Consider the following 13,511-nt stretch of genomic DNA (forward strand, 5'->3'; position numbering starts at 1 on the left):
ACTAATACTGCAACTACTACTACTACTACTACTACTACTACTACTACTACTACTACTACTAATACTACTACTACTACTGCTACCACTACCACTACTACTACTACTACTACTACTACTACTACTACTACTAATACTGCAACTACTACTACTAGTGCTACTTTTCTGCTACTACTACTACTACTATTTATACCATACAAGGGAATCCTTAACATTGTTAATAAATTATTATGACATAGCATTTTGTTCAATAGAAAATTCTTACAATATTATGTTGCATTCTTCTGTAGTACAGTTTACTGTCACAAAACAGACTTTGCCCAAAAGATGCTTCATCCTTTCGTCTCTACTCCACTCGACATGGCTTACTGTACTAGAATATGTTCTCTGAATGTCAATCCAACCACGTTGAATAGTCCACAGAACGGCCTGGTTGACTGGCAGTGCCAGTGTCAACTATTGCAGGGGGAGGCAGAATTTTTACACAATAAAGTCAAACCAGAATGAAATCATCAGGGAGAGAAGGCAACACATGTTTTCTTGCTTCCCACTTCACCACCAATCCCTCCTTCAGCCTAGACATGGATAGTTAGTTAGCTGTTTTCACAATGAATCAATCTCCTGCCAAACATTTTCACTGTGGCTCGTTGCAATCCTCCAGACTGATAAAAGTGCAGAAAGACTTGATGCCTGCTGCCTTCCCCTTTCTGCCTCTCTCCCTTTCCATTTGATCCACTCCTTCTTCTCTCTCTTTCTCTACCTCTCTTCCCTTTCCTTTTTCTCTCTCCTCTCCCTGACAGATTATCTACATGGGCTGGGTAGATGAGAAGGAGCAGGACTCCGGTCAGGACCGAATGTATTCACCAAAATTCCTCGCCTTAAAGGGTTCCTCACTCTTCAAGTTCTCAGCACCTCCTGTACGCTTTATACACCCTCTTTCCTTAAGTAGCAATGGTAACACTATTTTATAGCCTGGTTTAAGCTGGTATTTAACTAAGAAACTACGTGGCAACAATAGATACATTCTGGCACTTACCTGCTAAATACCAGGCTGTAAAATAAACGGTTACCATATCAACTGATACAACTAGTTTCTGAAAATATGTGTCCAAAAATTATCAATGTTTCCAGGCAATAATGGAGTCCAACACACGTTCGCCACATTTTTTATGATCTATTAAACTATAAATGGACAGCGATTATAATTCCACACCTGATTGATGACCGTCTGGGTCCCATTGCTTGTCATTTGATTTATTATTATTAAGATAATTATGTTATGCCAACCATATCAGTAATTGTGGATATAGGCACAACTCAGAATAGGAGTTATTAGGACAACTGTGTTGCTGGTATTAAACTGAAATGTAGAACAAGGGCCAATTTTTTAGTTTGAATGACTTCCTCAACTGCATGTGTCTGTGGCTAAAATCCGAATGAAATGGTTGTGTTGGAGACTTTGCACTGCACATTTGGTTTACGCTTGTTACTAGCTTTAAACATATCCTTTGGATGTTGGGATAGATGTAGCGTTATAGTTTGAACACGTGAACACAGTGTGTGCAGGAATTGGAATATAAAAGATTCAAGTTAAAGCAACTGAAACAGACCACTGTAATTACACTTCAAAAGATTTCAAAGGGATCCATCTGAATAAAATAAAAAACTCATGATGCATAGTGGAGAATGTTCCGGTTTTTTGGACTCTAGAGTGGAAGCAGGGTTTCATTTCCCTGTGTGTGTAGTTTATTAATAAAATATGACGTGCAAGGTGTATTTATAAGGTGTATTTCATGTGGAATTTTGCAGGTGACTACATGGGACTGGACCAGGGCAGAGAAAAGCTACACCGTGTACGAGATCATGTGTAAAGTTTTGAAGGTAAGGCAACAACTTTTACGACAGAGATATGAGTCAAATGTTTAGGAAGTGCTGAGTAACAAATCTCCGGGTCTGTGTTTGAAAGACGACACATTAAAAAGAGAATAGATCTGTGCTATGTGTCTTTGCAAGGCTGGAGTTATTTTCTTGCAAAACTCACAACACTACTATTGGAAGCGGTTAGACTTTCTGAAACTCTGGCTGGTATTTAATCAAACAAAGCTCATTGAACTTTTCTGCAATGCACTTTCACAAGTGTGTTTGCTATGCACAGCAGTGTGTCTCAGGTGGGTGGAAGGAGTTGACATTTGGTTTAGAAATCCTCACAGCAGCGACTGCAGCTCCACCTCTTAATTTCTCACTCAGCCAGGTTCATTGTCACATACTGACTGATCTGGTCAATCGACCTACATCATGCACAGAACTGGTGATTCCTATAGTAAGTGTCAACTATTCCCTTCCTATCATAACACACTGCATTACACATCCAAAACAGCATTTCTGAACATGTGAAACAGCTTTTCTGAAGAAGCACAATGCATGTTGATAAAATTCCAGCCAATGTCTGTCACATCCCCACCGTGTATATCCAAGTTTCCTATCTGCTTACAGTACAGTATGAGTCTCTCATTGTCCCTTGTGCGCATTATCAGCATGACAGCTAGACCTGGGTTCAAATAATATGTGAAACATTTCAAAAACGTATGCTATGCTTGCCAGGGCCAATGAAACCAATTTGAATAGTACAAAAGTGCAAACCCTGCCCATCTGGCATACCAGGCAGGTTCAATAAATCCGTTCAAAGCATTTGAAAGAAAACAAATACAATTTGAATCCAGGTGCGATGGCAGGTATGACTAACGTGGTTCTCTCAGGACAGTGACCTCTTGGACAAGCGGAAGCACTGCTTCAGCATCCAGACGGAGTGTGGAGAGGACATGTTCTACAGCGTAGAGCTGGAGTGTGAGCTGCTCATCTGGGAGAAGGCCTTTCAGATGGCTACTTTCCTGGAGGTGGAGAGAATACAGGTACACAGTATATAAGAGGCAGCACTTTTTCCTAAACCAATTTCGTGACGGGGTACAATGGCCTCAGTCCAACATCCAGGCTCTCTGTCATCAAAATTGTCACTTGAAACAAATCAAACTATTTTAGGTGGGTTGGAAGTGGGGCAGAGCTAGGCGGGAGGGAACATCCTGCCTATAAAATGGTAGGCGAAACACTGAAAAGTAGTTAAGAGAAGCCGTGACATACTGTACCATACAGGCCAAGCCTAGTCATCCTCTCACAACGGATTTATGTTCAGTTGACATGTTTCACCTGTGGAAGGTTATGCTGTCTATTAAATATGCATCTTGTAACTAACATCATGCACCGTTGCCTCTCCGCAGTGTAAAACATACGCTTGCATCATGGAGAGCCACCTGATGGGGCTGACCGTAGACTTCAGCATGGGCTTTGTCTGCTTCGATGCTGCTTCAAAAGTAAGTTACATTACCGGTACATCAACATTCATTTGTCCAGAAGTCATACATGTAGATAAAGGATACATAGACATGAACACTGAGTTTCTCTAGCGTTACTTTAAAAGTAGAAGTAACCATGACACCATTACCTCCTGAGTGGCACAGCGGTCTAAGGCACTGCATCTCTGTGCCAGAGGTGTCACTATAGACCCTGGTTCGATCCCGGGATGTATCACAACCGGCTGTGATTGGGAGTCCCATAGGGCGGTGCACAATTGGTCCAGCATTGTCCGGGTTAGGGGAGGGTTTGCCCGGGGGGTAGGCCGTCATTGTAAATAAGAATTTGTTCTTAACTCACTTGCCTAGTAAAATAAAGGGAAAAAATATATATATATGTTTTTAAAAATATAAACAATTATTTCACCTTTATTTAACCAGGTAGGCCAGTTGAGAACAAGTTCTCATTTACAACTGTGACCTGGCCAAGATAAAGCAAAGCAGTGTGACAAAAACAACAACACAGAGTTACACATAAACAAACGTACAGTCAATAACACAATAGAAAAAAATCTATGTACAGTGTGTGCAGATGTAGAAATGTTTTACCATTCAGATCTACTCTGGTGTTCCTAACTTATTCTGCACCGTGTGCATTTTGAAAGACTGAGCACATTTGCTTTGATGGCTGGTCCCCTCCAGCCCAAATCCCTTACATTCTGCCTGCAGTTGACTTTGGCCTTTTGCCAAGTCTGAGTGCCACAATAACTATTCCACTAGAACACATAATGTGGATGAACAGGACGCATCGACATCTATATTGTTCCCTGTGTTTCTTGGCCTAATTCCTACACAGCAAAGCAAGTGGTTTTTCTCTCCCCAGAAAGTCTCACAGCAGCCTAGCCAACTGCTGACAGGCAGGGTATTGTTTACCAAAACAAGCATGAAAGTACAATTCATATTTAAACTGCAATTGTAAAACAATACACATGGTGGAGAATGTTTAATAATTCAATCAGATAGAAAACCGGCCTTGTCTTATGCACTCAGTGTTCAGATCTGTGTGAAGCCCCTAGGGGAAAAAGTGTTGCTTACGATTGTAGGTTGTGTACATGGATGTCTTGTTTTGTATGGAATGTGTACTATGTACATTCATTTTATATTGCCAAAGCTTTTACATGTGCAGATTAGAGGGCAAATAAAGTTACATTCTATTTATGACCAAGAACAGACTCGTAGATTCAAATCAGCATTAAAAACAGGACATTGACGCTCATCATCCAAGGTTATGAACTTGCACCGTCTGGTACATTTGCAAATAATTAGGAAAAAAACCATGATGGGAATAATTTTGTTGTGGAAGATCAGAATAAGATTAGACCACAGATAATAATAATTAGAATGAAAGATAAGATAACAACGAGAAAGAGAAGGTAATGTTCTTTATAAACCACCTTCAACTGTATTTACTCTATACAGGCGGTGCTGTGGAGATACAAATTTTCCCAACTGAAAGGATCGTCTGATGATGGGAAGAGCAAGATCAAATTTCTGTTCCAAAATCAGGACAATAAAGCAATTGAAGCCAAGGTAACAAACATATGCTCTATCTCTGATTTAAATTAAATTAGCCAATAGTTACATATTTTCTCATGCTTTCTTTGGCCATTATCAACTGATACCAATTAAAACAGATATATCATACATAAGAAATGTTTAATTCATTATTATCCCAAAACATGAATAAGTTAGTGTCTATCTTTTGTTCCACAGGAGCTGGAATTTTCTAACCTCTTTGCCGTGCTGCACTGTATCCATGCATTCTTTGCTGCCAAAGTTGCTTGCCTGGATCCGATGTTTGTGGAGAGTCAAGGTGCTGCGACGACCGCTGGGGGGGTTTCCACGCTCACCAGTGTCTCCTGTAATACACAGACATCCAGAATCAAATACTCCATCTGACAGAGCCTGCTCAGCCCCTCTCCTTATCCCTCTCTCCCAAGTCCCCCCTCTCCCCTAAGACACTGCACTTTTACTACATCATGGCCTAGAGAGGCAGAGGAGAGACCACAAACGAGTGTGTTATACTGTATCCAAAGCCGTCTAATGAACAAGGACATGTGAATCCAACATTTGAAGTATTATTGACAGAACTCTTTTTTTTCCTTCCGAAAGACACATTTGATATTTCATCAGAGAAAAGGAAGCTAGCTGTGTGAACTTTTTGACCAGTACATTGTACTGTACTTCGAAGAACATTGTAACACGAAGGAGTGAGTGCAGAACCAATGGACGTAGAATGGATGGATGGATGATTATAAACATTCTGAATTCAGTTATTTGTCTTTGGTCAGATCCCCAGGCACCTTTCACAATGATTCACACGTGTTGTTGACACTGTTGTTAAACATAACATGATCGTGTTGCCAAGGCGACAAAGCAGACAAACTGTTTTCTACAATATTCAATCCGCTTCTTGAAGGTTTAAGTAGATTTTTGAAAAGGTAGACATACAGTATAAGGATGGTGACTATAAACAAATTGTTTTCTTCTTTTCGACCAAAGAAGATTTAAAAAAGACTTAATTTAATTTCTGATGATTATAGCAATTATAAGGATGGTCAGTTGGTATTGCCATAATTTATCATTGGAAATGTAAATTAGCCACACGAAAAAACATGTCCCCCTCTCTCTTTTCATGGATATTGAGTAATGATTAGATTAATAAATATGGATTAGATGGCATCATGGCAGTGTAAACTGCAATGTTACATAGTTAAGTAGTTTTCACCTTTGTGTGGTTGTATAATGAAGTTGAAAGCACTTCATATTCTCTAACCTATGTGTTTTGATTTATCTGAAAACATCTTTTAATTCAACGAAGAAACACTGAAATATATGTGTATTATGGATTATACACAAATATGAAATTAATCAACCTCATGGCACCTTTGAATTGTTTTGTTGTTGCCCATGACGTGGTTATAGTCCAGCTATAAATATAAATCACATCATGTCAAATTGTATACGATTTCCTTTCAACACGACAGGGTCATATAGAGAGGGAATGACTCAGGTTATAGATGTACGTGAGCATAGCTTTTTTTATTGATGTTGAGGAGAGGACAGGGATGAGTGCTGCTATGATGAGTCTGTCAGAGAGGCAATCGAGAGGTGTTTTTAATCAAGGCATTCAGCAAACAGTAATCCTTCACACACCCAACCTGGACTGGACCCGGATTATGAAGAACGAATTTCACAAAGTGAATCATTGAGAATTATTTTGACGAAGTGCTACAGCCAACATAGTCAGTCAGATTCAGAACATGTGGTTGTGTGAAAATGTCTACACCTGGTCCTGCACTCACTGGAAGATATTGCTCTAAATACAATTCACTGAAATGAATGAAACCCTTTCTGTAATTACATTTTTTCCTGCTAATCTTGATGATGTAAATAAAGGTTGACATCCAAATGAACAAAAGGGGAATAATGAATATGGGCGATTACTTGAGGGATTACTTAAAAGAATTAGGACATCCATTAATTTGATGCGTTCCACAGAGAATACATAGTTGATAACCTCATGCTCTCTTTACCAAGTTCAATGACGATGAACAATATTGACCCATGATTAAAAAGATGCTGTCTCTGTTATGTCAGTGTAAAAATGGTGACCATAAGTACCACATTGCAAGCAGATTCTAATATGTCCCAAAGCACTTAGAAAAGCCTCTTTAAACTGTGTCCATCCACTCTAAAGTCAAAATCGATTTGAAAATATTGTAGTCTGTCAACTAATCCAAAAATATATTTTGAAAGGCTTCGACTCAGAGTGCTGTATGAAGTCATGTGCTTGACCACCATTCCCTTCAGTTTCACTAAGTATAAGGATTCAGAGGACAACATGAAATGGGGGTGAGGACGAGCATAACAAGTTGGTTATCTGACATAAGTGTAGAAAGGGAAAGTGGTGCTGTAGATTCTATGCAAAGAAAGTTGAAGAGGCACTGTGTTGTGCTTTACATATAGCCTAGATCTCTTTCACACACTCTTGGCTTGGAACACTTCAAAACAAGAGATTGATGTGGTGGCTTTTATTTTTGGGCAAATGATAGCTGTTTTGTTAACACATATATAGTGTACTACTTAATAAATAAAATGTTTTATAACATGGGGCTGATTTGAGATAATAGATACATTGTTTGACAGTAAAGTCAGAGATGGTGGCAAATCCTATTTTTTTTCAAACTTGTCAATCAATAATGTATTTTATATCACCACTGAATGAGCCAATGTTACTTTATAAAACAACAACATTATTGACTATTTTTTGGTTACAGTCAGGGCTGGGCTAGTGCTGGGTTAAGGTTGTTCCTATGCTTATTTTCTACAGAAAGAAATGAGATGAGAAAGGTTAAACCACGACTCACTGAGTCTTGGCCAAGTGGAATAATGAAAAAGACTTAGGTGAGAAAAGCTGTGGGACTCTGCGGTAGTGGGAAGGCATTAATGATTCAAACAGAGGCAACGTGAAGACTGTGACCTTTACTTTGTGTGTGCTGAAACATGTACATAGTGAACAACAGACACAATTTCAAAAATGTACTACCAGCGTACTTTCAAATATCAACATGAGCCCGATAAGAAAAAAAAACTGAACAATAGTTTCACCTCTGTACAAATTAATTCAAGGCAAGACCATAAAATTGGCTTGGAATTGTGTCTTTACTGTGGGGACCATTTGGGGAAGCAAACAGAATTGTGTCTTTACTGTGGGGACCATTTGGGGAACCAAACAATCCTATCAAGTGTTAACGTACATATGATAATAGATCACATCTGGTGCATGGGGTGACCCAAAATCTCAAGGACTAGGTCTCATAAATTATGTTCAACACATTAACTTTGCAGTTTTACCCATAGTAAATGTATTTTCAACACAGTTTCATGTGTGTACATAATTGAGCATTTGCATTTTTCAGAGATAAGATGACTATCAAAATTACAGTTGCTTTTGAGCCATAAGGCCCTGCTACGTACTAGCATGTGCTAGTTAGTCAATTCTGTGTTAATGCTTACAATTCAAAAAGCTACACAGTATCACGTCTTCATAAAAATACAATAACCAATATAGAAATCAACCAACTCCATTTCAAACCCAAATATTAAACACCACACCAGAATGAGATGGAAGGCATGTTGAGCCATAGAACTAACACCATTGGAGTTTGGACCTAGCCTACATACAAGCACATTCCACAGTGCCTTGTGACAGCAAGAGGGCACTACAACAACAAACAAATCAAACCCAATCCAAATGATTTTACATACAGTATCAACATAACCATCTACTTTACTGTTGTCATGTTAATACAAAATAGAACCTCAATAATATATCAACAACTATAATTTCAATGCTTTCAAAGCAAGATCAATCATCAGTTTCCAAGTATGTGATAAAACTGAAAAATATCAACACAAATGTAACATCTACCAATGAACATGGGCATGCTATTCTTTTTCAAGCATTAATGGAATGTACTGTAAAAGCACTGCATCATTCTTAGAAGTCACTATGGTCAGAATCAGGGCCGGTTAGAGCCCCCGGAAGCTAGGGGTCTCAACTTACTATTGAGAATAAGAACAGTAGAATACACCAAGTGCAATTTAGAAATGTGAAAATGTGCATTTTAAAATATGCATCAGCAGTTTCTCTTATGTCAGTCACTCAATTAGCCATGTCAGCTAACAATTTTTGATTGGTAATTAGTCTAGCCAGCTATCTAAACTTGTAGTAATCATGGCCAAATAATTGTTCCCCCCCCCCCCCCCCCAAAAACTTGCTTTAAAACTGAAACATTTCCTCTATACCCCATGGAAGAATTTGTAGAATTGCAAGAAATTAACTTTAAAACTACTAATTTTCTCTCCACCATCAAGAGGGGGGTCACTAAAATGGTTTGCCACGAGCTGGGGGGCCCTCCAACCAAATCTCGCTTAGGGCCCGCAAAAGGCTAGTCAGAATGTCCCCATTTACATTGCCATAAAACCAGAGTCACTTGACAGGGAGCAGGTAATGTGATGGGGTGAATTGGCACTTTAAAAGCTATCACTTAAAAAGGGAGTTTCACAAGAAAATTCTAACTGATACATGTACAGCTACATGACTCGTATATAATGTGTCTCGAACATTGTTCTAGTCCAAAATAAAAAAATACATACAGAAAAAGTCTAAAGTTTGGACACACCTACTCTTCAAGGGTTTTTCTACATTTTTCTACATTGTAGAATAATAGTGAATACATTGAAACTAAGAAATAACACATGGAATCATGTAGTAACTAAAAAAGTGTTAAGCAAATCAAAAGATATTTGAGATTCTTCAAAGTAGCCACCCTTTGCCTTGATGACAGCTTTGCACACTCTTGGCATTCTCTTAACCAGCTTCACGAGGAATGCTTTTCCAACAGTCTTGAAGGAGTTCCAACATATGCTGACCACTTGTAGGCTGCTTTTACTTCACTCTGCGGTCCAACTCATCCCAAACCATCTCAATTGGGTTGAGGTTGGGTGATTGTGGAGGCCAGGTCATCTGACTCAGCACTCTTCTTCTTGGTCAAATAGCCCTTACACAGCCTGGAGGTGTGTTTTAGGTCATTGTCCTGTTGAAAAACAAATGATAGTCCCACTAAGCACAAACCATGCTGGCCATGCTGGTTAAGTCTGCCTTACGTTCTAAATAAATTAGTGTCACCAGCAAAGCAACCCCAAAACCATCCCACCTCCTCCCTGCTTCACGGTGGAAACCACACATGCGGAGATCATCCGTTCACCTACTCTGTGTTTCACAAAGACAGCATTTGGAACCAAAAATCTCAAATTTGGACTCATCAGACCAAAGGACAGATTTCCACCGGTCTAATGTCCATTGCTTGTGTTTCTTGGTCCAAGCAAGTCTCTTCTTATTGGTGTCCTTTAGTAGTGGTTTCTTTGCAGCAATTTGACCATGAAGGCCTGATTCACACAGTCTCCTCTGAACAGTTGATGTTGAGATGTGTCTGTTACTTGAACTCTGAGAAGCATTTATTTGGGCTGCAATTTCTGAGGCTGGTAGCTCTAATGAACCTATCCTCTGCAGCTAGAGGTAACTCTGGGTTTTCCTTTCCTGTGGCGGTCCTCATGAGAGCCAGTTTCATCATACCGTTTGATGGATTTTGCGACTGCACTTGAAGAAACTTTCAAAGTTGTTGAAATGTTCCAGATTAAGACATGAAGGTCACTCAAAGTAATGATGGACTGTCGTTTCTCTTTGCTTATTTAAGTGGTTCTTGCCATAATATGGACTTGGTCTTTTACCAAATAGGGCTATATTCTGTATACTACCCCTACCTTGTCACAGGACAACTGTTTGGCTCAAACTCATTAAGAAGGAACGAAATTCCACAAATGAACTTTTAACAAGGAACACCTGTTAAATGAAATGCATTCCAGGTGACTACCTCATGAAGCTGGTTGAGAAAATGCCAAGAGTGTGCAAAGCTGTTATCAAGGCAAAGGGTGGCTACTTTGAAGAATCTAAAATATTAAATATATTTAGATTTGTTTAACACTTTCTTGGTTACTACATGATTCCATATGGATTAGTTCATAGTTTTGATGTCTTCACTATTATTCTACAATGTAGAAGATAGTACAAATAAAAACCCTGGATTGAGTAGGTGTGTCCAAACTTTAACTGGTACTGTACATCAAACCCAGGATGGCAGGTCAATTTTCATGATTTAGGATTTAACAGAATAAGGTGCTTGTTATTGTGGATACTGCCACAGTCCAGAAATAGAAGGATCCCAAAATCTCCCATTATAGTGACTTTGCTGCTACAAATAGAAAATGCGATACTATGCAATGTATTGTGAGTTTTGTGTCATGACCCGCCTCGGGCCATTTGTTGTGGTTTAAAAACACAGTACATATTTTCATACCAGAAAGTAATAGTACATTTATGTTGTGTTTTCCAAAGCTGACAAACATTATCTTTCAGAGAAGCCATAACTCTTACTAATCACTGCACATCAGTGGAGGCCAGTGAAGGGAGGACAGTTCATGGTAATGACTGGAATTAAATTATATCAAATACATGGAGACCATGTAATACATGTGTTATTGTTCTTACCATCAAGGACCACTTTGTTAACAAGCATTTTAATTAATACTTTCAAGTGATATCCTCTGGGTCCACATTGTGCATTTTGTAGTATATGTCTGTTACCCAAAATAAATTAAATTCAGTGTGTTAGATACCGCTCCATTCCAAACATTACTATGAGCCTGTCCTCCTGTTAGATACCGCTCCATTCCAAACATTACTATGAGCCTGTCCTCCTGTTAGATACTGCTCCATTCCAAACATTACTATGAGCCTGTCCTCCTGTTAGATACCACTCCATTCCAAACATTACTATGAGCCTGTCCTCCTGTTAGATACCGCTCCATTCCAAACATTACTATGAGCCTGTCCTCCTGTTAGATACTGCTCCATTCCAAACATTACTATGAGCCTGTCCTCCTGTTAGATACCGCTCCATTCCAAACATTACTATGAGCCTGTCCTCCTGTTAGATACCGCTCCATTCCAAACATTACTATGAGCCTGTCCTCCTGTTAGATACCGCTCCATTCCAAACATTACTATGAGCCTGTCCTCCTGTTAGATACCGCTCCATTCCAAACATTACTATGAGCCTGTCCTCCTGTTAGATACTGCTCCATTCCAAACATTACTATGAGCCTGTCCTCCTGTTAGATACTGCTCCATTCCAAACATTACTATGAGCCTGTCCTCCTGTTAGATACCGCTCCATTCCAAACATTACTATGAGCCTGTCCTCCTGTTAGATACCGCTCCATTCCAAACATTACTATGAGCCTGTCCTCCTGTTAGATACCGCTCCATTCCAAACATTACTATGAGCCTGTCCTCCTGTTAGATACCGCTCCATTCCAAACATTACTATGAGCCTGTCCTCCTGTTAGATACCGCTCCATTCCAAACATTACTATGAGCCTGTCCTCCTGTTAGATACTGCTCCATTCCAAACATTACTATGAGCCTGTCCTCCTGTTAGATACTGCTCCATTCCAAACATTACTATGAGCCTGTCCTCCTGTTAGATACCGCTCCATTCCAAACATTACTATGAGCCTGTCCTCCTGTTAGATACCGCTCCATTCCAAACATTACTATGAGCCTGTCCTCCTGTTAGATACCGCTCCATTCCAAACATTACTATGAGCCTGTCTTCCTGTTAGATACTGCTCCATTCCAAACATTACTATGAGCCTGTCCTCCTGTTAGATACCGCTCCATTCCAAACATTACTATGAGCCTGTCCTCCTGTTAGATACCGCTCCATTCCAAACATTACTATGAGCCTGTCCTCCTGTTAGATACCGCTCCATTCCACACATTACTATGAGCCTGTTCTCCTGTTAGATACCGCTCCATTCCAAACATTACTATGAGCCTGTCCTCCTGTTAGATACCGCTCCATTCCACACATTACTATGAGCCTGTCCTCCTGTTAGATACCGCTCCATTCCACACATTACTATAAGCCTGTTCTCCTGTTAGATACCGCTCCATTCCAAACATTACTATGAGCCTGTCCTCCTGTTAGATACTGCTGGTATGATAATTGCAAACCCTTTGCACGTCAACAAAGAAAAGAGGGAAAAATAAGTCTGGCGGACGAAACATTCAAGGCAATAAAAATGTATCACCAAGTTAAAATGCCTATTACGTACAAAGTGAGAGAAAGCAAGAGGATAGAACCATTCTAAAGAAATACTTGAGATTTAAAAATGCGGTATAAAATAAATGCCAAACCAATCTCCCATTGAGCTCTCATCGTCACACAGCATTACAATCCCTCTACTCAAACATAACAGTGTGAGGAAAGAACAATGAAAGAATTGCCCCTTCAATGATTCATGAGGAAATGTTTCATAAAATGTTCCATAATAGTCTTTGATTCAAATAGGAAGTGTACATGCATTTTTTTTGGTCTCTGGTTATTCTATTCAGCAATTGTAAATCTTAATTCAGTAATATCAAGTTCCATAATGCTTCTAGAAAAAGGTGCAGTAAAAATCTGGATTTTTACATTATCA

At 39.4% G+C, this 13,511-nt stretch overlaps 1 protein-coding gene across 1 annotated transcript in view; it reads left to right on the forward strand.

Annotated features, from left to right (window-relative positions):
- sntg1 (syntrophin, gamma 1) overlaps nucleotides 1–5,820 on the forward strand; it is a 38,506-nt gene extending 32,686 nt beyond the window's left edge. The window contains exons 14-19 of the mRNA XM_031810064.1: nucleotides 798–914; nucleotides 1,807–1,878; nucleotides 2,754–2,906; nucleotides 3,270–3,362; nucleotides 4,821–4,931; nucleotides 5,115–5,820. Coding sequence (XP_031665924.1) covers nucleotides 798–914; nucleotides 1,807–1,878; nucleotides 2,754–2,906; nucleotides 3,270–3,362; nucleotides 4,821–4,931; nucleotides 5,115–5,300 — 732 coding nt within the window. The 3' untranslated portion in view covers nucleotides 5,301–5,820. The remainder of the gene's footprint in view (nucleotides 1–797; nucleotides 915–1,806; nucleotides 1,879–2,753; nucleotides 2,907–3,269; nucleotides 3,363–4,820; nucleotides 4,932–5,114) is intronic.
- The last annotated feature ends 7,691 nt before the right edge of the window (nucleotides 5,821–13,511 follow it).

This window comes from Oncorhynchus kisutch, linkage group LG30 (genome assembly GCF_002021735.2).
Source record: "Oncorhynchus kisutch isolate 150728-3 linkage group LG30, Okis_V2, whole genome shotgun sequence".
NCBI lineage: Eukaryota > Metazoa > Chordata > Actinopteri > Salmoniformes > Salmonidae > Oncorhynchus > Oncorhynchus kisutch.